We start from the raw sequence: 26,712 nt of genomic DNA, 5'->3' as shown, positions 1-26,712 counted from the left end.
ATACCTTCCACCCCAAGATTCTTGCCATCATACTAAATACCAGTGTGGTCCAAGGCAGAATCATTCCCTGTGGCTACATTAATCCTGGTCCCTCGGCCATCATTCAGGCACACCAGCTCTTTCACCTCTGTTCCCCATGTTCCCCTGCCAGAGTGTGTTATGTGAATTAAATCACCACGCCACATTATCTTGTATAGTGTTGTCATAGAGGACTTAAATCAAATAAAAATACATGTCAGCAGTGGTAGTAGATTTCTGCTGAATAAAATTGCCTGATGACGCAAACTTTGATTGTATAACACTGTATAACACTATTAGTGTATGAGGATTCCAAATCACCCCCTTTATTGGATACAACTTGTATTGTTCCAATAGTACAGTAACAAATAGCTGTAAAGTGCTGTAATGACAATACGGTTTTGGTAACAGTTGATTGTCCTCAAATAAACTATTGAATGACGTAAATATAGCCGTCAAAATGATCAATGCTTTGTAGTTAGGTACCTTTTGTAATATTATTTTATTTTCTGAGCTGCAGCCCATAGGTACAATGTATGAAATAATGAATTTAAATGTTTAAGTAACTTTAAACTATAACCGTTCTGATTTTAAATTTACAAACGTACTGTAAGTCTAGTAAACATTTTTAGGGGACTTTTATTATGAAATGTAGTCGTTTGATAATGTGACCTTAATGTCGCTAGGTTCACAATGCTCTATCTAATGACGTACCAAGCCTATTTGCTGTATAATAACTTACAGTCTGGTCTAAAAACTAATGATAAAAGAAAAGTCCACAGAATGTCAGATGAAGAGATTCCGTCAACTTCCAGAGAGCCTTTACCCGAAGATGAAGAGGTGAGCATTTGAAAGCAGACATTTTCTTTTCCAGAAATATGAGATAGAGTGTTAGTAGCTAGCTAGAAGTTTGCAGTATTGTTGATTTGGGGGGGAACATGGCGGGAAGGAGGCTTACACATCTGCATAGCTCTCTACAGATGCTAGCTAACTAGATACCACCAGGTCAAACGCTGACCAGAAAACATTAGCTACAATGTTTGTCGTCGTGCAGTTGAGAGAAATGTAGCCAACATTCCCGTAGACTTTTAAATCCTGCCAATTTCAGTCTGACAAACCTTGGAGTCCCAGAGCAACCCAACTGACTGTATCTGTAGCTTGTCGTCTGTTTCACTTAGCCCAGGCAGCACACCGCACAGTCGCATGCAGCAAGACCAGCCCAGAGCAAATCAGCTGTCTACTTTCAACACTAACGTTAGCTGCTTGTTGCGCTCTGGGGACTGTCAATTGGCTACAGTAGCTAACAATTTAATGTTTATGAAGAACATTCGTGGTGAGGTGTACCTAACTGCTTGAACTTTAACATCGGTTCAATTGAAGGCATAACTTATTGCACATTTTATAATAAATAATATGTGAACGTGCTCAAAATTTATTATAATTGATTGTGCAACAAGCATCACATGTAGCAAACTTTCTCGACCTTCAACCATAAATCTATATTGATTAAACGTATTATAGAATAATGTTGCATGAATTCACAGGAAATGGTATACAATACACAGCACATTCCCGTATAAGATCACTGAAATAGCCATACAAAATTGTTTTAAATTGCACATTACATTGATTAAATGTTAGTGAATCATATGCCAAATAAATATGTACAATTCAGTGAGCAAGTCATAAAGTAGTCTACTGTGTTTGTGCGCAGGCAAAAGACCCCCCATTTCAGCTGAAGCCACCTCCGAAGGCTTTGCCTAAGGCGGAGGGAGATGTGGATCCAGAATACGAAGAGAAAAGGGTGAGACAAATTGCTTTGTCACAAACTCTCTCTATGGATTCATTTAAGATTTTAAAATGCAATTGCAAGTTGAATGATTACATTAGGGAGTATCACGTGAGACAGATTAGTCACAGCATTGGTTGAATTCTGTGCCAGATATTTGAGAAAAACATAACATTTTTTTCCAACTTTTGCAATGGGCTCCCCACTGTGGTAAATGTGGGGAATTGCAGTGTGTAGTGAGACTGCAGTATATAGGGAGAATGTGAATGGCAAAATTAAAGTTAAGCATAACATTGATCTCACATCCTTACTAGTCAAAAACAACTTGTTGGTGTATTTCTGTATTTTTCCCCCCCCTGTCTTTTTACCATAGAAAACAGATAGAGCGAACCGGTTTGAGTTTCTGCTCAAGCAAACAGAACTCTTTGCCCACTTCATCCAGCCTGCGTCTCAGAAGTCTCCTACTTCACCCCTGAAAGTGAAACTTGGACGACCTCGCGTTAAACAGGATGAGAAACAAAATCTCCTCTCTGTTGGAGAGTATGTGGTTGCTGACTTGTTTTAAGAGTCTTGCCTTTATTTACAACTTTCTAAATGTCAGGTCTATGTTGTTGTAAATAAACAAGCTATATTGGTGAATAATCCATGAATAATAAACAATACAGTCTGTTTACCATTGTAGCAAAGCATACTATTTGTCCGCCACCTGTGTTTTTACAGTAACCGCCACCGACGCACAGAACAAGAAGAAGATGAGGAGTTGTTATCTGAGAGCAGGAAGGCAGCTAACGTCTTGGTTCGCTTTGAAGAGTCCCCATCCTGTACGGTGTTTTCATATAGCTTTTAAATTCTAATTTTAATAGTCAGCCCTCCATGTAAATGAACTGTAGCAGGTGTAACTCAGTGTTGTATTCTAGCAGGTGTATACCTCTAATACTAATTAGCTCCCATTTGAGAACTGCTGATTATTCGTTTTTTTCCCTCCATTAATGACAAAACTTTTTGTATTTTCCAGATGTAAAAAATGGAGAGCTGAGAGATTACCAAATCAGAGGTCTCAACTGGATGATCTCCCTTTATGAAAATGGCATTAATGGAATCTTGGCTGATGAAATGGTAATAATGACTGTAACTTAATCATAGAATTAACAATAGTTGATGTTTACTTGCCTCCATTAAGTGCCAGAGCCATATATTGATATCCAAGTGTAAAGGGACATACACACCAAGGATGATAAAGATAAACTATACATAACTATAAAACGTTGGCAAGCATCCACACTAGAGGAATGTTTATCGTTCTGCAGCAGGGGTGGGCAAACTTTTTGGCTTTAGGGCCACATCAGGATTTTGAAATTCAATGGAGGGACAGAAAAAGAGCAGTTATTTGAAAATATATAGGTCCATTATAAAATCTACATACTTTCTATCTAGTTTTAGATGTTTGAGTATGGCCTGGGGTTTATTTTTTTACCCAAAACAATCATTTCCCAGCTCATCATTTTTACTCAAACCTCCCGCCCATGCGGGCCGTAGTTTGCCAACCCCTGTTCTACACTCTAGGCTACACCTGTCAATCAACTGATTAACGCATCCTACTGCACGCTTATTAATGTAACACATACCATTCACTATTTTCATGGTGTGTTCATTTTCATAGTGACTACTGCAAATAATACTTCAATGTAGATAATAATATAGAAACACATATTTTAAATGTAGCAATTCAACAACAAACGCTGTTTAGCCTGTGCATCTTCATGTCGTGCTTGCCTCGTTGCTCTAGTGGTGTGCAAGTGATTTCCATTTTTCTAATAGTTGTCAAATCTTCTTTTTCATCTGTCTGTTCTGTGCACCATTTGCAATGCAACAATGTTATCACCAGCTAAAGTAATCACACCAACACTCTTTCTCCTCAACTTTTTTTTTACATTCAACAATTAGCAAGAGCATGCCTGCTTGTGTCCTCGAATAGGCTGTTAGGTGTACTATAAAAAAAAATGCTAAAAAAAAATGTCATATAGCTTTTGTAGCCTGTAGCTTTTCCTGGAATGCGCATGGTAACAGCTGGAAGAGAGAGGCTAGTAGAGATGTGTCAAATCAAACATTAAATCACATTTTATTTGTCACATGCGCCGAATACAAAAAGTGTAGACCTTACTGTGGGGCTCCCGAGTGGCACAGCAGTCTAAGGCACTGCATCTCAATGCTAGAGGCGTCACTACAGGCCCTGGTTCAATTCCAGGCTGTATCATAACCGTCTGTGATTGGGAGTCCAATGGGGCGGCACAAAATTGGCCCAGAGTCGTCCGGTTTAGGGTTTGGCCGGGGTAGGCAGTCATTGTAAATAAGAATTTGTTCTTAACTGACTTTCCTTAACTGACCTTTAAATAAAGGTTAAATAAAAAAATATATAAAATACTGTGAAATGCTTACGTACAAGCTCTTAACCAACAATTTTTTTAATAAACTAAAGTAAGAAAAAAAGTAATATAATAAAATTACAATAACGAGGCTTTATACAACAGGTGGGTCTAATCCTCAATGCTGATTGGTTTAAACCGCATTCCAGCCAGTGTCTATTCCACAAGTTACCACCGGCTAAATCTATGACTTTAAAATGCCTATTTACTCTGTTTCATCTGACTGCGCAATCCACTGTCTCATCAGCCCAGCCAGGTAATTTATAAACTTCATCTCCACTATAAAAAGCATCTAGACATTATCTCACATTTCATTTTAGACTAATATTTCGTTTTCAACAGCGGAGATTTGTATAAACCTTGCTGTCTGTCTTTCCAACATTTGCAACATTGTTTAAAAATTCAAATTCTATCTCCAGCTGTCCCATAGTAATGAACGTGTCGAGACAGGCAGGCAGGCAGCATTTCTCAGCCAGTTGAAATCATGAGTCAGCTTTCATAATGACTCCAACACCATCATTAAGTTTGCTGACGACACAGCATTGGTAGGCTTGATCACCGACAATGATGAGACAGCCTATAGGGAGGAGGTCAGAGACCTGGCAGTGTGGTGCCAGGACAACAACCTCTCCCTCAACGTGAGCAAGACAAAGGAGATGATCGTGGACTACAGGAAAAGGAGTGCCGAACAGGCCTCCATTCACATCGACGCGGCTGTAGTGGAGCGGGTCGAGAGTTTCAAGTTCCTTGGTGTCCACATCACCAACAAACTATCACGGTCTAAACACACCAAGTCAGTCGTGAAGAGGGCACGACAACACCTTTTCCCCCTCAGGAGACTGAAATGATTTGGCATGGGTCCCCAGATCCTCAAAAAGTTCTACAGCTGCACCATCGAGACCATCCTGACTGGTTGTATCACCGCTTGGTATGGCAACTCCTCGGCATCCGACCGTAAGGCGCTACAGAGGCTAGTGCGTACGGCCCAGAACATCACTGGGGCCAGGCTTCCTGCCATCCAGGACCTATATACTAGGCAGTGTCAGAGGAAGGCCCAACAAATTGTCAAAGACGCCAGCCACCCTAGTCATAGATTGTTCTCCCTGCTACCTCACAACAAGCGGTACCGAAGTCTAGGTCCAAAAGGCTCCTTAACAGATTCTACACCCAAGCCATAAGACTGCTGAACAGTTATTCAAATGGCCACCCGGACTATTTATGTTGTTTTTATACTGCTGCTACTCGCTGTTTATTATCTATGCATAGTCACTTTACCCCTATCTACAGTACATGTACAAATTACCTCGACTAACCTGTACCCCCACACATTGACTCGGTACCGGTACCCCCTCTATATACCCTCGATATTGTTATTTTAATGTTTTACTTTTTTATTGTTTTTTTATTTTATTTTATTAAGTAAATATCTTAACTCTATTTCTTGAACTGCATTGTTGGTTAAGGGCTTGTAAGTAAGCAGTTCACGGTAAGGTAAGGTCTAAATCTGTTGTATTCAGCGCATGTGACAAATAACATTTGATTTTATCATTTTTAAGGATATATACAAAGAAATGTCAATTGAAAAAAGGTCAAACGAAACGAAGTGCAGCTAGTTTGCAGTCTTTCCAGCTTCAGTTTGAAGTGATTGTGTTAGCTCTGTTGTTGGCTAGCTCCTAGAATAACAGTGTCCTGACTAGAGAGCACATTTTCTATGCCCGGCGAAATCGCGCCTCATTAGCTCATTGGATGTATCCAACTAAATGACTCTAGAAAACAGCTTAAACAAATGCAAATGCAGCTACTCTTGTGATAAAGCAAGGGATAAAAAGTTGCCAGCCTGTATGGCAATGGAACAATTTTAGAATGAACGACTGGGTCGCGTCCATAGATACAGAACAAAAAGACTGAACGACTGGGTTGTGTCTCCGGTAGGGTTGCAAAATTCTGGGAACTTTCAATAAATTCCCTGGTTTTCCCAAAATCCCAGATGGAGGAATCCCGGAATCAGGAGGGAATAAACATGAAACCTGGAATCTTCCAACAAGGATTTCTGCATAACCAGGGAATTTATTGAAAGTTCCCGGAATTTTGCAACCCTTGTCTCTGGCAACTGAACCGATAGAATGAACGACCAGCTGGCTTGGGTAGCAACCCTAGATTTGTGTCGGGAATATAGCTTGTGGAATTATGAAATAGTATGAATAAGATAAATATTCATCTAAATAACGTAAATCATTATTTGAATATATTTGTAACACCGGCCTAGGGGATAATGCCCCCTAGGCCGGTGTTTGGAGGATATATTGGCACGTATTCATCAGGCCTAACAACACCCGTGCCAATATATCCTCCAGACACCGGCTTCTTGGGCATTAGGACTTACATATACAGGGGGTACCGGTACCGAATCAATGTGCAGGGGTACAGGTTAGTCGAGATAATTGAGGCAATAGGTAATAATAAAGGTAATTGAGGTAATAATAAACAGCGAGTAGCAGAAGCTTAAAAAAGGGGGTCAATGCAAATACAGTAGTTTGGGTAGCCATTTGATTAACTGTTCAGCAGTCTTATGGCTTGGGGGTAGAAGCTGTTAAGGAGCCTTTTGGACCTAGACGTGGCACTCTGGTGCCGTATGGTAGTAGAGAGAACAGTCAATGACTAGGATGGCTGGAGTCTTTGACAAATTTTAGGGCCTGGTATAGAGGTCCTGGATGGCAGGAAGCTTGCCCCCAGTGATGTACTGGGCGATACGCACTACCCTCTGTAGCGTTCTTTATGAGGGAAAATTAAGTCTGAAATTTCAAATCGTAAATTGCAAACTTCAGAAGCCTTTTTAACTTTTACGGGTTGGGTCCTAAACTGGGAAGGTTGTCGCTAACGTGCGCTAATGTGACTAGAATGACGTAGTATACAACAGCCAACTCTCCGGGACATAGACATATCTGATATGGGCAGGAAGCTTAAATTCTTGTTCATCTAAATGCACTGTCCAATTTACAGTAGCTATTACAGTGAAAAAATCCCATGCTATTGTTTTTTTTAACCTTTTATTTAACTAGGCAAGTCAGTTAAGAACAAAATTGTATTTACAATGACAGCCTAGGGACAGTGGGTTAACTGCCTGACACTAAAGTTCATGGAGAATAAGAGCACCTCCTCCCAGCTGCCCACTGCACTGAGGCTAGGAAACACTGTCACCGCTGATAAATCCACTATAATCAAGAATTTCAAATAGCATCTCTCTACGGCTGGCCATGCTTTCCACCTGGCTACCCCAACCCCGGCCAACAGCTCTGCACCCCCCGCAGCAACTGGCCCAAGCCCCCCCCCCCCCCCCCCCCCGCTTCTCCTTCACCCAAATCCAGACAGCTGTTGTTCTGATAGAGCTGAAAAATCTGGAACCCTACAAATCAACTGGGCTAGACAATCTGGACCCTCTCTTCCTAAAATTATCCACCGCCATTGTTGCAACCCCTATTAGTAGTCTGTTCAACCTCTTTTTCGTATCGTCTGAGATTCTTAAAGATTGGAAAGCGGCCACAGTTATCCCCCTCTTCAAAGGGGGAGACACTCTAGACCCAAATTGTTACAGACCTATATCCATCCTGCCCTGCCTTTCTAAAGTCTTCGAAAGCCAAGTGAACAAACAGCTCACCGACCATTTCGAATCCCAACGTACCTTCTCCGCAATGCAATCTGGTTTCCGAGCTGGTCACGGGTGCACCTGAGCCACGCTCAACGTCCTAAACGATATCATAACCGCCATCGATAAAAGACAGTACTGTGCAGCCGTCTTCATCGACCTGACCAAGGCTTTCGACTCTGTCAATCACTGTATTCTTATCGGCAGACTCAACAGCCTTGGTTTCTCGAATGACTGCTCGCCTGATTCGCTAACTACTTCTCAGATAGAGTTCAATGTGTCAAATCGGAGGGCCTTTTGTCCGGACCTCTGGCAGTCTCTGTGGGGGTGCCACAGGGTTCAATTCTCGGGCTGACTCTTTTCTCTGTATATATCATTAATGTCGCTCTTGCTGCGGGTGATTCTTTGATCCACCTCTACGCAGACGACACCATTCTGTATACATCTGGCCCTTCTTTGGACACTGTGTTAACAAACCTCCAAACGAGCTTAAATGCCATACAATACTCTTTCCGTGGCCTCCAACTGATCTTAAATGCAAGTAAAACTAAATGCATGCTCTTCAACCGATCGCTGCTCGCTCCCTCCCGCCCGACTAGCATCACTACTCTGGACGATTCTGACTTAGAATATGTGGACAACTATAAATACCTAGGTGTCTGGCTAGACTGTAAACTCTCCTTCCAGACTCATATTAAGCATCTCCAATCCAAAATGCAATCTAGAATCGTCTTCCTATTTCACAACAAAGCCTCCTTCACTCATGCTGCCAAACATACCCTGGTAAAACTGACTATCCTACCGATCCTTGACTTCGACGATGTCATTTACAAAATAGCCTCCAACACTTTACTCAGCAAATTGGATGGAGTCTATCACAGTGCCATCCGTTTTGTCACCAAAGCCCCATATACTACCCACCACTGCGACCTGTATGCTCTTGTTGGCTGGTCCTCACTTCATATTCGTCGCCAAACCCACTGGCTCCAGGTCACCTATAAGTCTTTGCTAGGTAAAGCTCCGCCTTATCTCAACTCACTGGTCACCATAGCCACACCCACCCATAGCACGCTCTCCAGCAGGTATATTTCACTGGTCATCCCCAAAGCCAACACCTTCTTTGGCCGCCTTTCCTTCCAGTTCTCTGCTGCCAATGACTGGAACGAATTGCAAAAATCACTGAAGTTGGAGACTTATATCTCCCTCACTAACTTGAAGCATAGCTGTCAGAGCAGCTTACCCATCACTGCAGCTGTACACAGCCCATCTATAAATAGCCCATCCAACCAACTACCTACCTCATCCCCATATTTGTTTTTGTTTTTCTGCTCTTTTGCACACCAGTATCTCTACTTGCACATCCTCATCTGCACATCTATCACTCCAGTGTTAATTGCTAAATTGTAATTACTTCGCCACTATGACCTGTTTATTGCCTTACCTCCTTACTTAATTTGCACAGACTGTATACAGATTTTTCTATTGTGTTATTGACTGTACGTTTGTTTATTCCATGTGTAACTCTGTGTTGTTGTTTTTGTCGCACTGCTTTTGCTTGGCCAGGTCGCAGTTGTAAATGAGAACTTGTTCTCAACTAGCCTACCTGGTTAAATAAAGGTTATATAAAAAAAAAATACAGCCTCCACTCTTCTGGGAAGGCTTTCCACTAGATGCTGGAACATTGCTGCGGGAACTTTCTTCCATTCAGCCACAAGAGCATTAGTGAGGTCGGGCAATGATGTTGGGCGATTAGGCCTGGCTCGCAGTCGGCGTTCCAATTCATCCTAAAGGTGTTCGATGGGGTTGAGGTCAGGGGTTTGTGCAGGCCAGTCAATTTCTTCTATACCGATCTCGACAAACCATTTCTGTATGGACCTCGCTTTGTGCATGGGGGCATTGTCATGCTGAAACAGGAAAGGGCCTTCCCCAAACTTGCCACAAAGTTGGAAGCACAGAAACGTTTAAAATGTAATTGTATGCTCTAGCGTTAAGGTTTCCCTTCACTGGAACTAAGGGGCCTAGCCCGAACCATGAAAAACATCCCAAGACCATTATTCCTCCTCCACCAAATTTTACAGTGGCACTACGCATTGGGGCAGGTAGCGTTCTCCTGGCATCCGCCAAACCCATATTCGTTCGACGGACTGCCAGATGGTGAAGCGTGCTTCATCACTCCAGAGAACGAGCTTCCATTGCTCCCGAGTCCAATGGCGGCGAGCTTTACACCTCTCCAGCCGACACTTGGCCATTGCACATGGTGATCTTAGGCTGCTCGGCGATGGAAACCCATTTCAGTTCTTGTGCTGACAGATGTTGCTTCCAGAGGCAGTTTGGAACTTGGTAGTGAGTGTTGCAACCGAGGACAGACGATTTTTACGCGCTTCAGCACTCGGTGGTCCCGTTCTCTGCGCTTGTGTGGCCTACCACTTCATGACTGAGCAGTTGTTGCTCCTAGATGTTTCCACTTCACAATAACAGCACACAGTTGACCAGGGCAGCTTGTTGGAACTGACTTGTTGGAAAGGTAGCATCCTATGACGGTGCGACGTTGAGAGTCACTGAGCTCTTCAGTAGGGCCATTCTACTGCCAATGTTTGTCTATGGAGATTGCATGGCGGTGTGCTCGATTTTATACACCTGTCAGCAACTGGTGTGGCTGAAATAGCCGAATCCACTAATTTGAAGGGGTGTCCACATACTTTTCTATATGGTGTACATAGGAAAATATGGGCTTCTTCTGACATTGAGATGCGCTGTCTGTCGTGGATCATGAGTCTTCGAAGTCATCCTATAATTCATGTGGATACTAATATGCTTACATGCCCATTTATTCAGAAAAGCTCACCGCACACTCTGCCTCTCCCCTCCGAGCAGCTATTCCTTGCGCACCTAGAACCTAGAACGCTTTAATAGAACGTATTTTGGATTGTTTTTTGACGTTGTACTGTTGGGGAGACAGGGATAAAATCACACAAAGTTATCCCAACGATAGCTATTGTTATTGTTTTTATAGTTATTGTTGTAGTGTGGACGCTGCTGTTCACTTGAATTAGAACAACTTTTATTTTTTTTATTGTTATAGTTATTGTCCTTGGTGTGGATGGCCCTTAAGCCTCTGGTAAGTGCCACTAGTTGTGAGTCAAGCTTATGCGCTGTATGTATGACAGGTTGTTTATTTGTTTATTGACCACAGGGCTTGGGGAAGACCCTCCAAACCATTGCGTTGCTGGGATACCTGAAGCATTACAGGAACATTCCAGGCCCCCACATGGTTCTGGTTCCCAAATCAACGCTACACAACTGGATGAATGAGTTCAAACGCTGGGTACCAACCCTTAAGGCAGTCTGTCTCATCGGGGACAAGGATGCAAGGGTATGTCCTGTATTTTCTCTTGATTGACACTGATTAAACATCCCCTTTCATAACACATTATCAGGTGGGTAGGTAACCAAGACCACTAATGACTCCTTTGACAAATGTTCTCCTTATTCACCAGGCGGCTTTCATTCGTGATGTCATGATGCCAGGGGAATGGGATGTTTGCGTCACATCCTATGAGATGGTCATCAGAGAGAAATCTGTCTTCAAGAAGTTCAACTGGAGATACCTTGTCATTGACGAAGCTCATAGGATAAAAAATGAGAAGTCTAAGGTATGAACTCAAATTAAAATAAATTAGGGATAAAACATGTTTCTTTTTCTACTTTTCAATTAATGAAGTTTGGCCTATACACAATCATTTTTAATGATTTGTATGTAACCTTTACATTCATCCTGTGTTGTCAGCTCTCAGAGATTGTCCGTGAGTTCAAAACCACCAACCGTCTCCTCCTGACTGGAACACCTCTGCAGAACAACCTCCATGAGCTGTGGTCACTCCTCAACTTCCTACTGCCTGATGTCTTCAACTCTGCCAACGTGAGTCCTGCCTCTGTTTGTTCTCTCCATGTATTCCTCTTGTAGTGATATTCCTCTCCTTTAGATTCATGTGACTGGAATACCAAATCGAGGAAAAAAGAAATTCATATATCGCTCCAGGCAAATGGAACTGCATTCTTTTGTTGTTTTGTATCAAAAGACCCTCCAGCAGTATCTTAATGTTTTTTGTTGTTCCATTTATATCACCAAGTTTCAATTCGCTTCAGTCAATCACTGAGCTCCTCAGCCCCACCTGACATGCTTCTTGTCTTTCCATGATGTGTCAGAGGGAAAGGTAGCCCTGAGCATAGGCTTCCCCCCTCAGGCACTGCTCTGTTCTGTTGTCAGTTCCTCCCAGTTTGTCTGGGATCCCTCCCCCCAGTCACCCCCAGAGGCAGTAGCTGATCATATGTATCCTGTCCTTTTCTCTAACACAATCCCCTCTACATCTGAAGCCAAAGCAGAATCATCTTTACTTTTTATTTTTTCTTTAAAATAACTTTTGCACTTTCATGGAAAATCTATGTGTTAAAAACAAAAGGAACATTTTTCTTTAATTCTCAGGACTTTGATTCTTGGTTTGACACCAACAACTGTCTGGGGGACCAGAAGCTGGTGGAGCGTCTGCATGCGGTAAGCTGTGTTTCATTACGTTCAGAGTTCACTGCAGGTTCCTTCTTATCTATATTTATTTTTAGTATAAATAATACATCCCGAGTGGCACAGCGGTCTAAGGCACTGCATCTTAGTGCAAGCGGCGTCACTACAGTCCCTGGTTTGATTCCAGGCTGTATCACATCCGGCCGTGATTGGGAGTCCCATAGGGCGGCGCACAATTGTCGTCCCAACGTCGTTCGGGTTTGGCCGGGGTAGGCCATTATTGTAAATAAGAATTTGTTCTTAACTGACTTGCCTAGTTAAATAAAGGTTAAATATATATTTTGTTAATGATATACACTGAGTGTACAAAACATTAAGAACACCTTTCTACTATTGAGTGGCACCCCCTTTTGCCCTCAGAACAGCCTCATTTTGTCAGGGCAAGGACTCTACAAGAAAGCATTCCACAGGGATGCTGGCTCATGTTGACTCCAATGCTTCCCACAGTTGTGTCAAGTTGGCTGGATGTCCTTTGGGTGGTGGACCATTCTTGATACACATGGGAAACTGTTGAGTGTGAAAAACCCAGCAGCGTTGCAGTTCTTGACACAAATGGTGCACTTGGTACCTACTACCATGCCCTGTTCAAAGGCACTTAAATATTTTGTCTTGCCCATTCACCCTCTGAATGGCACACATTCACAATCCATGTCTCAAGGCTTAAAAATCCTTCTTTAACCAGTCTCCTCCCCTTCATCTACACAGATTGTGTATGTCATGGAAAGAGCAGGTGTTCTTAATGTTTTGTACACTCAGTGTATGTAAAGAAATACTTGTAATACATGGGTAAAAATAGATTTAATTAAAGCATTTGCTTTGTACAGGTGCTGAGGCCTTTCCTTCTGCGTCGCATTAAAGCTGAAGTGGAGAAAAACCTGCCTCCCAAAAAAGAGGTGAAGATTTACCTCGGACTGAGTAAGATGCAGCGAGAATGGTATGTGTTTGGTTCAAATACTTAGTACTTCCCAGTGTTGGCAATAGCTTTTGTTGGTTCAATGTTTCTACCTATGAAATTCAAGAAAAATTATTTCAAATTAAACAATGTTTTGTTCTATTTTTGTTAGGTACACACGGATTCTGATGAAGGACATTGACATCCTCAATTCTTCTGGAAAAACTGACAAGATGCGTCTCTTGAACATCCTGATGCAGCTGCGGAAGTGCTGCAACCACCCATACCTGTTTGATGGGGCCGAGCCTGGACCCCCCTACACCACCGACACTCACCTTGTAACCAACAGCGGCAAAATGGTGGCCCTGGACAAACTGCTGCCCAAAGTCCAGGAGCAAGGTGCTACATTCTCTCTGATCATTAAATGCTTTTACTGTAGTTTATCCCAACATTATTCATGTAAATTTGATGTCTTTATCTCAGAGCTTTGATCTGTGGTTGTTACTGTACATGTTCAGTTGTAACAGACTATGCAATAGGTTGTATATACAAACTCTGATAGATTCAAGTACATAATGGTCCTTTAAATCCCCTTAAGGATCTTACTCTTTTTTTCAATTTTTGCCTAAAATGACACCCAAATCTAACTGCCTGTAGCTCTGGACCTGAAGCAAGGATATGCATATTCTTGATACTATTTGAAAGGAAAAACTTTGAAGTTTGTGGAAATGTGATATTAATGTAGGTGAATATAACACATTAGATCTGGTAAAGATAATACAAACAAAAACATATTTGAAATGCAAGAGAAAGGCCATACTTTCAGATAGGAGTCTATGTGTAATTTAGATGTTGGCTACCAGATGACAGTAGTGTGTGTGTGCAAGGTCAGACTGATCCAGTGAATTACATTACTGCACAATATTTTGTATCAAGTCTGCCAGGAGTTTGTCCAAATGTGCTGAATTGGTCAATTGATACATTTTCAAGTACATAACTATAGAGAACATTCAAAAATGCTATGGTAAAAAAAACGTTTTAAAGTTTACACACTCCCAGGAATGTCATACATGATGGATCATTAGCTTATACATGAACTTTCACATCTAGGTGGTGAGGTGACTGTGGAGCCAGAGACAGCAGTTGGGTCAAACTGTAGACCCCAGTTCCTACATTTGAACATAAAAAATGATTTTATCAAACAAAACGATGCTACATTTTATCTCTGGGACCCTCAGGATGACAAATCAGACACCCATCTCGTAGAGGTTAAACGGGCAAGGACAACCTCATAGCATACAGGCTCAAAAGTTTGCATTTTGTTGAAGAATATCAGGATTCACATGTATAATTTCAAGTTTTTTCATGAAGCTTTCATGATGAGACGTTCATTTGACAATCAAATTAGCCATGCTCATTTAGAATTAATCAAACCTTGCTGGCATGCAAGAAACCCCATGAATCATTTTCTGCCATGTTTTTTTCCCCTTTGTGGAGATAGCATTTGAACTAGAGCTATGTGACCTGATATTGTATGCTGTTCTGTTCCCTAATGGAATTACTGTTTTGTCTCATTGGTTGCCAGGGTCTAGAGTCCTCATCTTCAGCCAGATGACCAGGGTCCTTGACATTCTTGAGGACTACTGCATGTGGAGAGGTTATGAGTACTGCCGTCTAGATGGGAACACTCCACACGAAGCCAGACAGGTACGGGGCATGACTTCAGCTGATGAGGCCTCATTGACCACAATCACAGGCTCCCATGGAAAACATAAGGAGCTGTATTGGAACAGTTCAATCAAACGTACCATGGTCGTGTTTTTGTAGTATCTTTACTTCAAAACACTGAACTCGTACTGACTGTGCTTGTAAAATTTGTGTAAAGTGTAATTACTTTAACTACATGAAACAAAACTGATATTTTAGATATTGTGTCTAACTAATGCATTAGCTTTATGGCCATGTTTCAAGGAAGCCATAGAGGCCTACAATGCTGACAACAGCAGCAAGTTCATTTTCATGTTGAGCACAAGAGCTGGAGGTCTGGGCATTAACCTGGCAACTGCAGACGTCGTCATCCTGTATGACTCCGACTGGAACCCTCAAGTGGACCTGCAAGCAATGGTTAGAAACATTTCAGTTGTGGCTTCCTTGGAAACGTACTTCTATATATATATATATACAGTGGGGAGAACAAGTATTTGATACACTGCCGATTTTGCAGGTTCTCCTACTTACAAAGCATGTAGAGGTGTGTAATTTTTTATCATAGGTACACTTCAACTGTGAGAGACGGAATCTAAAACAAAAATCCAGAAAATCACATTGTATGATTTTAAAGTAATTAATTTGCATTTTATTGCATGACATAAGTATTTGATCACCTACCAACCAGTAAGAATTCCGGCTCTCACAGACCTGTTCGTTTTTCTTTAAGAAGTCCTCCTGTTCTCCACTCATTACCTGTATTAACTGCACCTGTTTGAACTCGTTACCTGTATAAAAGACACCTGTCCACACACTCAATCAAACAGACTCCAACCTCTCCACAATGGCCAAGACCAGAGAGCTGTGTAAGGACATCAGGGATACAATTGTAGACCTGCACAAGGCTGGGATGGGCTACAGGACAATAGGCAAGCAGCTTGGTGAGAAGGCAACAACTGTTGGCGCAATTATTAGAAAATGGAAGAAGTTCAAGATGACGGTCAATCACCCTCGGTCTGGGGCTCCATGCAAGATCTCACCTCGTGGGACATCAATGATCATGAGGAAGGTGAGGGATCAGCCCAGAACTACACGGCAGGACCTGGTCAATGACCTGAAGAGAGCTGGGACCACAGTCTCAAAGAAAACCATTAGTAACACACTACGCCGTCATGGATTAAAATCCTGCAGCGCACGCAAGGTCCCCCTGCACAAGCCAGCGCATGTCCAGGCCCGTCTGAAGTTTGCTAATGACCATCTGGATGATCCAGAGGAGGAATGGGAGAATGTCATGTGGTCTGATGAGACAAAAATAGAGCTTTTTGGTCTAAACTCCACTCGCTCTGTTTGGAGGAAGAAGAAGGATGAGTACAACCCCAAGAACACCATCCCAACCGTGAAGCATAGAGGTGGAAACATCATTCTTTGAGATGCTTTTCTGCAAAGGGGACAGGACGACTGCACCGTATTGAGGAGAGGATGGATGGGGCCATGTATCGCGAGATCTTGGCCAACAACCTCCTTCCCTCAGTAAGAGCATTGAAGATAGGTCGTGGCTGGGTCTTCCAGCATGACAACGACCCGAAACACACAGCCAGGGCAACTAAGGAGTGGCTCCGTAAGAAGCATCTCAAGGTCCTGGAGTGGCCTAGCCAGTCTCCAGACCTGAACCCAATAGAAAATCTTTGGAGGGAGCTGAAAGTCCGTATTGCCCAGCGACAGCCCCGAAACCTGAAGGATCTGGAGAAGGTCTGTATGGAGGAGTGGGCCAAAATCCCTGCTGCAGTGTGTGCAAACCTGGTCAAGAACTACAGGAAACGTATGATCTCTGTAATTGCAAACAAAGGTTTCTGTACCAAATATTAAGTTCTGCTTTTCTGATGTATCAAATAATTATGTCATGCAATAAAATGCAAATTAATTACTTAAAAATCATACAATGTGATTTTCTGGATTTTCTACATGCTTTGTAAGTAGGAAAACCTGCGAAATCGGCAGTGTATCAAATACTTGTTCTCCCCACTGTGTGTATATATATATATATATTAGTGCATTCAGGAAGTATTCACACCCCTTCACTTCTTCCACATTTTGTTACGTTACAGACTTTTTTCTCATCAATCTACACAATACCCCATAATATCAAAGCAAAAACAGGTTTAGAAATGTTTTGCAAATCTATTAAGAATATAACTTAAATATGACATTTACATTAGTATTCAGACCCTTTACTCAGTACTTTGTTGAAGCACCTTTGGCAGCGATTACAGCCTCGAGTCTTGGGTACCGGTATGATGTTACAAGCTTGGTACACCTATATTTGGGGAGTTTCTGCCATTTTTCTCTGCAGATCTTCTCAAGCTCTGTCATGTTGAATGGGTAGCTTCACTGCACAGCTATTTTCAGGTCTCTCCAGAGATGTTCGATCAGGTTCAAGTCCGGACTCTGGCTAGCCCACTCAAGGACATTCAGAGACTTGTCCCGAAGCCACTCCTGCGTTGTCTTGGATGTGTGCTTAGGGTCGTTGTCCTGTTGGAAGGTGAACCTTCGCACCAATCTAAGGTCCTGAGTGCTCTGAAGCAGGTTTTCATCAAGGATCTCTCTGTAGTTTGCTTCGTTCTTCTTTCCCTCGATCTTGACTAGTCTCCTAGTCCCTGCCACTGAAAAACATCCCCACAGCATGATGCTGCCACCACCATGCTTCACCGTAGGGATGGTGCCAGGTTTCCTCCAGACGTGACACTTGGCATTCAGGCCAAAGAGTTCAATTTTGGTGTCATCAGACCAGAGAATCTTGTTTCTCATGTTCTGAGAGTCCTTTGGGTGCCTTTTGGCGAACTCCAAGCAGGCTGTGATGTGCCTTTTACTGAGGAATGGCTTCCGTCTGCTCACTCTACCATAAAGGCCTGATTGGTGGAGTGCTGCAGAGATGGTTGTCCTTCTGGAAGGTTCTCCCATTTCTACAGAGGAACTCTGGAGCTCTGTCAGAGTGACCATTGGGTTCTTGGTCACCTCCCTGACCAAGGCCCTTCTCCCCCGATTGCTCAGTTTGGCCGGGCGGTCAGCTCTAGGAAGAGTTTTGGTGGTTCCTAACTTATTCAATTTAAGAATGATGGAGGCCACTGTGTTTTTGGGGACCTTCAATGCTGCAGAATTGTTTTGGCACCCTTCCCCACACCTCTGACACAATCCTGTCTCGGAGATCTACGGACAATTCCTTTGACCTCATTGCTTGGTTTTTGCTCTGACATGCACGGTCAACTGTGGGACCTTATATAGACAGGTGTGTGCCTTTCCAAATCATGTCCAATCAATTGAATTTACGACAGGTGGACTCCAATTAAGTTGTAAAAACAGCTCAAGGAGGATTAATGGAAACACCTTAGCTCAATTTCGAGTCTCATAGCAAGGGGTCTGATTACTTATGTAAATAAGGTATTTCTGTTATTTATTTTCTAAAATGTCTTAACCTGTTTTCACTTTGTCATTATGGGGTATTGTGTGTAGATTGATGAGGGATTTTAGTTTTTTTACATCAATTTTAGAATAAAGCTGAAACAACATGTGGAAAAAGGGAAGGGGTCTGAACTTTTTGAATGCACTGTATATTAACCATTTGGAAAAGTAAATATTAGTCAGTAGTAAGTATAAGTAATTATTAGTCAGTATTAAATAAAAGTAAATATGACTTAGTAATTATTAGTTAGTATTAGTCACTTATGTGTGAAATTCTATGTCATGCATACAAAAATACTAGTAATGTTAGTTCATAACACTGGCTTGTATCTTGTCTTTTACTTTTACAAAGTGTCTTGTTTCAAAGAAATAGACACATCCATACACTGAGGCAATCAGTGTGTTTGTTTTTGCCTCTCTAGGACAGGGCTCATAGAATTGGTCAGAAGAAACCAGTGCGTGTGTTCCGCCTCATCACTGATAATACAGTCGAAGAGAGGATTGTAGAGAGAGCTGAGATGAAGTTGAGGCTAGACTCCATTGTTATACAACAAGGTATTCAGCATGGTTTTAATTTGCAACTTCGTGGTTTGTCATTCCATGGCTTACACCATGTAGATCATATAAAATTACTAGAGGGGTTATGTCATAAACTCTCAAAGTTCCATAATGGGGTGAAATTTGCAGCCAGCTTGGTCAGGAAGAAATCCAAAACCAGTCTAATTGGAATGAATGGCAGTAGAGGCATAATGTAGGTGATGCATTTCCTGCTTTTACTTACACAGGAAAATTATGTAATGGAATTATAGTCAACATAAAATATTGTCATATTATAATTACAGTATGGATTTTTATACACATTTTCTGGATAAACAGCATCTAAAATATATGTAAACAGTCCATAAATGTCTCATGTTGTGTTTTCTTGGAAAGCTGAGTGCTATTATATGATACAATATCAGTACCTGCTGCATTTATAACTCATCCAAGTCCTATTCAGTGCCTTGGGTGTGAGAAAAGAGCTTTACAAATTAAATTAATTATTCTTATTATGAACTGATCTGAGCCTGTGTATGGCTGTGGATTAACTGCATTGTTTGAATGGGATGTTGGCATATTGGCAGGTGATTCCTCTAAAACTGCCTGGGCTAGCTAGTTAACACACAGTGCAGATACTTTCTTCACATTCATTGTTTTTCACAATATCTTATCACAGCACTGACAAACTGTGGTTGACCAACTCCCTGACCAACATGGCTGACCTTTGGACCATCATAAGAAGGTTCATGTCCATTCTAGTATTCTAATTCCTAATTCTATGTTCAAATCCCTTAAATGTGTCCTTACCTTTTTTTTTTTTAATTTTATGGTCTGACTCAGCAGACAGTAAATCAGACTTGGATTTGTTATTGGGACAGGCAAGACAGACCTTGGTTAGGCTTGAGACAAAATTAGACCACACATGTATACTGTACATGCATGCATACATGTACTTTATAGAATGATCTAGACCCTGAGACATGGATGGAAGTGCCTGCTGCAGGGTCTTGTACATTCAGTCCCACACCACAACTACTTCTCACATCTTTTCAACTTTCCAGGGAGGCTGATGGAGCAGTCCAACAAGCTGGGGAAAGATGAGATGCTGCAGATGATCAGGCATGGGGCCACTCACGTCTTCGCCTCCAAAGACAATGAGCTCACGGACGAAGACATCAACACCCTCTTAGAGAGGGGGGCAAAGAAGGTGAGTGAGGACCATGTGAAGGATCAGTACACAGTGTTTGGTTGACAGACTGGCTGCTTGGTTTTCTGTGCTCACCTGTCTTCACCTGTACCCAATTGTCATACTTGAGTAAAAGTAAAGATGCCTTAATAGAAAATGACTCAAATAAAAGTGAAAGTCACCCAGTAAAATACTACTTGGGTAAAAGACTAAAAGTATTTGGTTTTAAATATACTTAAGCATCAAAAGTAAATGTAATTGTGAAAATGTACTTCAGTATCAAAAGTAGAAGTATAAATAATTTCACATTCCTTATATTAAGAAAACCAGACAGCACGATTTAAAAAAATATATATATATATTTTACGGATAGCCAGGGGCACGCTCCAACACTCAGACATAATTTACAAACGAAGCATGTGTTTAGTGAGTCTGCCAGATCAGAGGTAGTAGGGATGTTCTCTTGATAAGTGTGTGAATTGGACCATTTTCCTGTCTTGCTAAGCATTTGAAATGTATGAAAAAAGTACATTATTTTCTTTAGGAATGTAGTGGAGTAAAAGCAAAAGTAGTCAAACATATAAATAGTAAAGTACAGACCCCCAAAAAACTACTTTAGTAGTATAAAGTATTTTTTACTTAAGTACTTTACACCACTGCCTTTTGACTTATCCTAGACAGCTGAGATGAACGAGCGCATGGAGTCTCTGGGAGAGAGCTCCCTCAGGAACTTCACTGTGGACACCGGAGGAGCAGAGACCAGCCTCTACAACTTTGAAGGGGAGGACTACAGAGAGAAGCAAAAGGTATTAAATTACTACATGTTTTGTCATGACTCACGGTTAATAGCATCAAAGAGCAATTTGCATTGACATTTTAGTCATTTAGCAGACTCTCTTATCCAAGAGCGATTCTTTTTCATTCTGGTCCCCCGTGGGAATCATACCCACAACCCTGGCATTGCAAGTGCCATTCTCAACCAACTGAGCAGCTTGATATGGTACTGTACTTTGATTAGCTAAGTCCCTTGTGCCTCAGGTTGAATTTCATCTTAGATATTGAACTTTGTGAATACTGTGTGATAGAGGTAAAGATGGCATACATATACTATTCATAGATGCTTATGAAATAAACTTTATCAAACCACCGTAACCATGAAATGAGGTGTGCATCATATACCGTACACTGAGTTGGTTCACCTTGTGAGGGATGGACTGGTCTTTTTTTGTAGCTGAGTATGATGGAATGGATTGAGCCTCCTAAAAGAGAGAGGAAAGCCAACTATGCGGTGGATGCCTACTTCAGAGAGGCCCTGCGTGTCAGTGAACCTCGAGCCCCCAAGGTAACGCCCACTCACAGATCAATCACACAGAAACCGCCAACCGCCTTGCTTTGCATCCCTGCTTTTAAATGACATGCTTATTCAAGTGCTGTCCCAATCAAGGTTATTATACTAAACTAAAACTGAAACTAAAATAAAAACAATTTAGTTAAATAAAAAAAAATCAGAAAAACGAAAACTATACTGAAACTATTATATTTGACTACAAAATTAACTTAAAGGAAAAACCATCAAATTATCTTTAGTTCATTTTTTTCTTGGACAAGGTTTTCAAGCTTCTAATGGGGTTTTCTGGCTTCTGAATCTGGCGGGTAAATGCTGCTAGTAGATGCCGATGTTTCAGATAGGCCTAGCTTGTGCATCACTATCATTAGCTAACAGGGAAGAAATCCAAAGGCGAGCACTGAGTATGTCTGGGCCAAGCTAGAACAGCTTGTGAAGTTGCTGGAGCCGTTCACAATCTACACCGACCAACTTCAAACTGACAGCCAGTCGTAGTCGGATGTGGTGCCGTGCTTTCTCAACCTTGAGGCACACTTGCAGTCAATTATTATTGCAAAACAGTTGGCACAGGTCCTCCTGAAGTCAGTGTGAGCACTTCGCATGCATACTGAGTCTTCTGGCAGCCAATTTCGATCCATCCCCTGCAGCAGCTTGCTTGATGGACCCAAATGTCTCTCTGTCACTTCGCTCAACAGACGGAGCCACTGATGAGGGAAGCAGAGTCTTTTGTACTTCAGTAAATCAGAGAGTACAGCCATGGGGCAGGAGTACCCCAAGAAGATACCAGCAAGATAAATCCAGCAAGCATCTCGACCACAGTGCTTCATAAATATAGCTTTCTCGCATCGAGGATTGTGTCTGAGTTCACTGTCCCAAGAGTCAACCTGGCAGGGCATTAAGTGCCCCGTGTGAGCTGAGGAAATGCCTGGAAGAGGTGAAGGGGGGCATGTTTAGAGTCACCTCCAGTTCTGGCAGGCAAGGATCGCTGTTTATCCAAAGCTGTACCCTGTGACACTGGATCTGGTTTCTGCCCCTGCATCCCAAGCGTTCGTGGAGAGAATATTCTCTGTCTGTGGACAACTGTCATCAGGCTTGAGAAACCGAACAACCACCTCACAAAATGTTCAAATAAAAACCAATAGAAATAAAACCAACATTATATCACAAAACTATAGTAACCGTGGTCCTCGTGTTCATGGAAGAGTTGCTAGTCAATCATTCGTAGGGTTGCAAAGTAAACTACCAGAAATTTGGTAACATTCAAACTTTGGTAACTTCCAAACTGGTGGCAGTTGTGAAAAAAAGTCATTACTTGGAAGAGCTGCAGAGTTAATTGAAGTGAATGTCTTTGTTGATTATATACTTTTTATGATAATTAGGCTATTTTCTCTTTAACCATATGGTCTATCCACTAGAAACTCATAGGCAATATAGACACAGATATAATAAATTAATACTGTATATGAATAAAAAAAGTGAGTTATTAAAGTATAAATGACCTAAATTGCCATAGATTACCTCTTCATTACCGAAATTATAGAAGATTCCGGTAACTTTGGTATATTACTGGTAGCTTTGCAACTCTAATCATTCCTCTTGTTTCCCACTTCTTCCAAATAATGATGGTCAAGAAGTCAGAATGATGACGAGGTATATGAAGAGGTATATGTTAATCTTGCTCACCAGAACATGATTAATAATGATGAATGTATTTCAGGCCCCACGTCCCCCCAAACAGCCCAACATCCAGGACTTCCAGTTTTTTCCCCCTCGCCTGTTTGAGCTGCTAGAGATGGAGATCCTTTTCTACAGGAATACTATAGGCTACAAGGTAAGACGGCTGTAGTTAAGTTCATTGTCTGATGGATAAATAAAGTGTGCCTATGTTGACATAGGTAGCGTTAAGCTTAGCCATTTATAGTCATGTATTCTTGTTTCCTGCACATGGTATTGTGACTTGAATGTCCCTTCTTGCTGGTTCTACTTTACTGAAACAATTTACAAAGTTGAATATTTAAAAACAATATTTTGAAATCTGTTGGCTTGTGCTTTCACAGAGCCAACATATTAGTTGTGGGATGGTGAATAGAGCCCATAGAAGTGTGTCTCAACTCTGACATTTGTGAGCAGCATCCCAAGTGCTTAACTGTGCCAAGGCACTCGCTGCCAAGGCAGACTGCTGAACTGAGACAGATTGGAGCTTTTACTCCTCCATGTTGCCAGAACCACAGAACACAAATACACACACATTCCCCCTATGCCACCTGATCCCAGGGTACATCTGCTCAGTTCTGCCCAGTTAGCCTGGTTCCCCAACAGGCCTGTCTATCGCTTCACCCAGCCTTAGGGGTCTCTCGCCCAGCTTAATAGCGAGAGACAGAGCGGTTCAGTGTTATGTCTCATCAGAGGTTTATCTAATATGAGCTGTGTCCGTCCTCTCCTCTGTGCTGCTGCAGGTGCCCAGGAGCCCTGACATTTCTAACTCTGCTCAGGTGCAGAAGGAGGAGCAGAGGAAGATCGACGAGGCAGGGCCGCTCAGTCCTGAGGAGACTGAGGAGAAGGAGAAGCTTCTTACACAGGTACTGGAGGGCGCTAGGCTAGACACAAATGTCTAAGATCCCTATAGTGTTTGTCACAAAAGGTGCCACATTATTGGACAAGCTAAAGCTTGTATCTAACAAGTGCTGTGTTTATGGTGAATGTTATTTCGCAGGGGTTCACAAGTTGGAACAAGAGAGATTTCAATCAGTTCATTAAAGCCAATGAGAAATATGGCCGTGATGACATCGACAACATCGCTCGGGAAGTCGAGGGGAAAAACCCTGAAGAAGTCATTGAATATTCTGGTAAGATACCGGAGGTCCTCATCATCATAATGATCATCATCTATTATTCCATTACAGTTGTTTACTAGAGACCCATTCTTGTATGTATTACAGCTTATTATCATTTTATATGCTCCACGCTAGTCTTTTCATACTCTTGTTTTATTTTCAAGCCATTTTCTGGGAGCGGTGCAATGAACTCCAGGATATTGAGAAAATCATGGCCCAGATCGAGCGTGGTGAGGCCCGCATCCAGAGGAGGATCAGCATTAAGAAGGCACTGGATGCTAAGGTGAACTACTTTACATAAGTTGTTTAGATTTTCTAAATAAGTGCTCAAGTGTGTTGGATAGTGGCTGATAAGTATTTTTGTATTGATCTTTAAAATGAAATGATTGCCTCTAAAACATATTTTTCCTTGTAAATACTGTGGAAATTAATTATTTGAATGTGATACTAGCAACCTTTTATTTTGAGTATGCGCCAAGATTAATTCTTAATTTCAAATTGACGAAATGGAAATTTTGTCTTGATTCATTTCAGGTTGCGAGATACAAGGCCCCATTCCACCAGTTGAGGATTCAGTATGGCACCAATAAAGGGAAGAACTACACAGAGGAGGAGGACAGGTTCCTGATCTGTATGCTTCACAAGATGGGCTTTGACAAGGAGAATGTTTATGAGGAACTCCGACAGTGTGTACGGAACGCTCCCCAGTTCAGATTTGACTGGTTCATCAAGTCCCGAACTGCCATGGTACAGTATACCCTGAACAGTTTGACTATGTTGTAGCTGTTAGAAGGGTTAGGTGAGCAAACATGGGCACGGGTATTTGATATGACACCTGGACTGCCTGTCAATAAACCCAGTTACAGTGTCTTAGTGTCCTACTTCTTTGCTTTCTCTGGACCCATCATAAAAACCTGTTTTATTACTTTTATTATAGAAAGTAGTACATTTGTAGTGAATTCAGAGATCATCTTGTTTGCTTGCCTGACATTTATAGTAGGTATGGCGGAATATAGAATTGAATTTGTTTCAATGTGTTCCTCCTTTACAAGTTGAGATGGATGAGAATTCATGGGATGAAAGACTCCTATAGATTCCGTTTCATGCATCACTTGAATACAGAGACACTTACCTCTCTGGGGTTATTTTTCATTACTTTGTGCTTTGACAAAGTGGTATGTTACATGAACTGTTTTGGTTATTGAAATGTCAATATTATGAACAAAAACTGTAATAACCACACAAGAGCATATTGAATGAATATATATTTTTGTTGTTGCTACAAACAGACTGGCTAACAGAGAGGAACAGCAGACATACATTGTACTATTGTTTTCTTGTTCTCTGCTAACAGCTGTCTCTTGTTCCCCCAGGAACTCCAGCGACGTTGTAACACTCTCATCTCCCTCATCGAAAAAGAAAATATGGAGATTGAGGAAAAGGAGCGTGCTGAAAAGAAGAAAAGAACACCAAAAAGCCAGACGGTAATTGATCTTACCATTTCAAAAGAATAATATACAGATTTGAACTATTTTAATGTCCAAAATCCAACAGGTGTATTGGCTGACCATCTTGAGGATTCTGAACCATGTTACCATGACAAATGGATCAATACTCAAGTGTTAGAATTAATATTTCATACATACATTGTAACATTTACACATAGACATGCAATTGATTTGATTCTAATGTCATTTTTATTCTAAGGCTCACAAAAGGAAGGCAGATGCGTCATCAGAAGGCACAGGACGCAAAGAGAAGAAAGCGAGAGCCTGAAGATGTCATGTAATTAATGTAGCTCCCAGCAGGCCCAATCCTAACTTGAAAGATAAGTCATTTGATTTACGCACACAGTTCTCAAGTTAGGATTTGGCCCATCAAAAACAAACAGCATTAATCACCCACACAAAAAATACAAACACAACCTTCAATAGTTGTAGTAATTTCTGTGGAAGTGTGGCTTCTCATTTTTAAGACATTTTGTATTACTCTTTTTTGCAATCGTTTGATGACCTTTGAAACTCAGCATGCTATATGTAAACTCAGCAAAAAAAGAAACGTCCTCTCACTGTCAACTGCGTTTATTTTCAGCAACGTGTAAATATTTGTATGAACGTAACAAGATTCAACAACTGAGACATAAACTGAACAAGTTCCACAGACGTGACTAACAGAAATGGAATAATGTGTCCCTGAACAAAGGGGGGGTCAAAATCAAAAGTAACAGTCAATATCTGGTGTGGCATTAAGTACTGCAGTGCATCTCCTTCTCATGGACTGCACCAGATTTGCCAGTTCTT

General features: G+C 41.6%; 1 protein-coding gene across 1 annotated transcript; it reads left to right on the top strand.

Annotated features, from left to right (window-relative positions):
- Positions 1-723: 723 nt before the first annotated feature.
- Positions 724-26,547, top strand: LOC120057171 (SWI/SNF-related matrix-associated actin-dependent regulator of chromatin subfamily A member 5-like). The gene is made up of 24 exons (XM_039005644.1): positions 724-858; positions 1,733-1,822; positions 2,181-2,347; positions 2,528-2,628; positions 2,823-2,923; positions 11,067-11,246; positions 11,371-11,526; positions 11,661-11,792; positions 12,357-12,425; positions 13,277-13,386; positions 13,517-13,743; positions 14,930-15,051; positions 15,316-15,468; positions 18,930-19,062; positions 20,109-20,254; positions 20,911-21,039; positions 21,465-21,575; positions 23,296-23,409; positions 24,035-24,157; positions 24,292-24,424; positions 24,577-24,695; positions 24,947-25,159; positions 25,786-25,896; positions 26,120-26,547. Exons 1-24 carry the CDS (start codon positions 724-726, stop codon positions 26,186-26,188), a joined length of 3,144 nt encoding a protein of 1,047 aa, XP_038861572.1. The 3' UTR covers positions 26,189-26,547.
- The last annotated feature ends 165 nt before the right edge of the window (positions 26,548-26,712 follow it).

Source organism: Salvelinus namaycush, chromosome 12, assembly GCF_016432855.1.
Source record: "Salvelinus namaycush isolate Seneca chromosome 12, SaNama_1.0, whole genome shotgun sequence".
Taxonomy (NCBI): domain Eukaryota; kingdom Metazoa; phylum Chordata; class Actinopteri; order Salmoniformes; family Salmonidae; genus Salvelinus; species Salvelinus namaycush.
The sequence above is the reverse complement of the archived record's forward strand: the minus strand, read 5'-3'. Positions and strand labels throughout refer to the sequence as shown.

Coding starts and splice junctions, on each gene's coding strand:
- LOC120057171 (XM_039005644.1), top strand. CDS start 724: ATGACGTACCAAGCCTATTTGCTGTATAATAACTTACAGTCTGGTCTA. Junction 2,924..11,066: donor GAATCTTGGCTGATGAAATG/GTAATAATGACT, acceptor TATTGACCACAG/GGCTTGGGGAAGACCCTCCA. Junction 11,247..11,370: donor TCGGGGACAAGGATGCAAGG/GTATGTCCTGTA, acceptor CTTATTCACCAG/GCGGCTTTCATTCGTGATGT.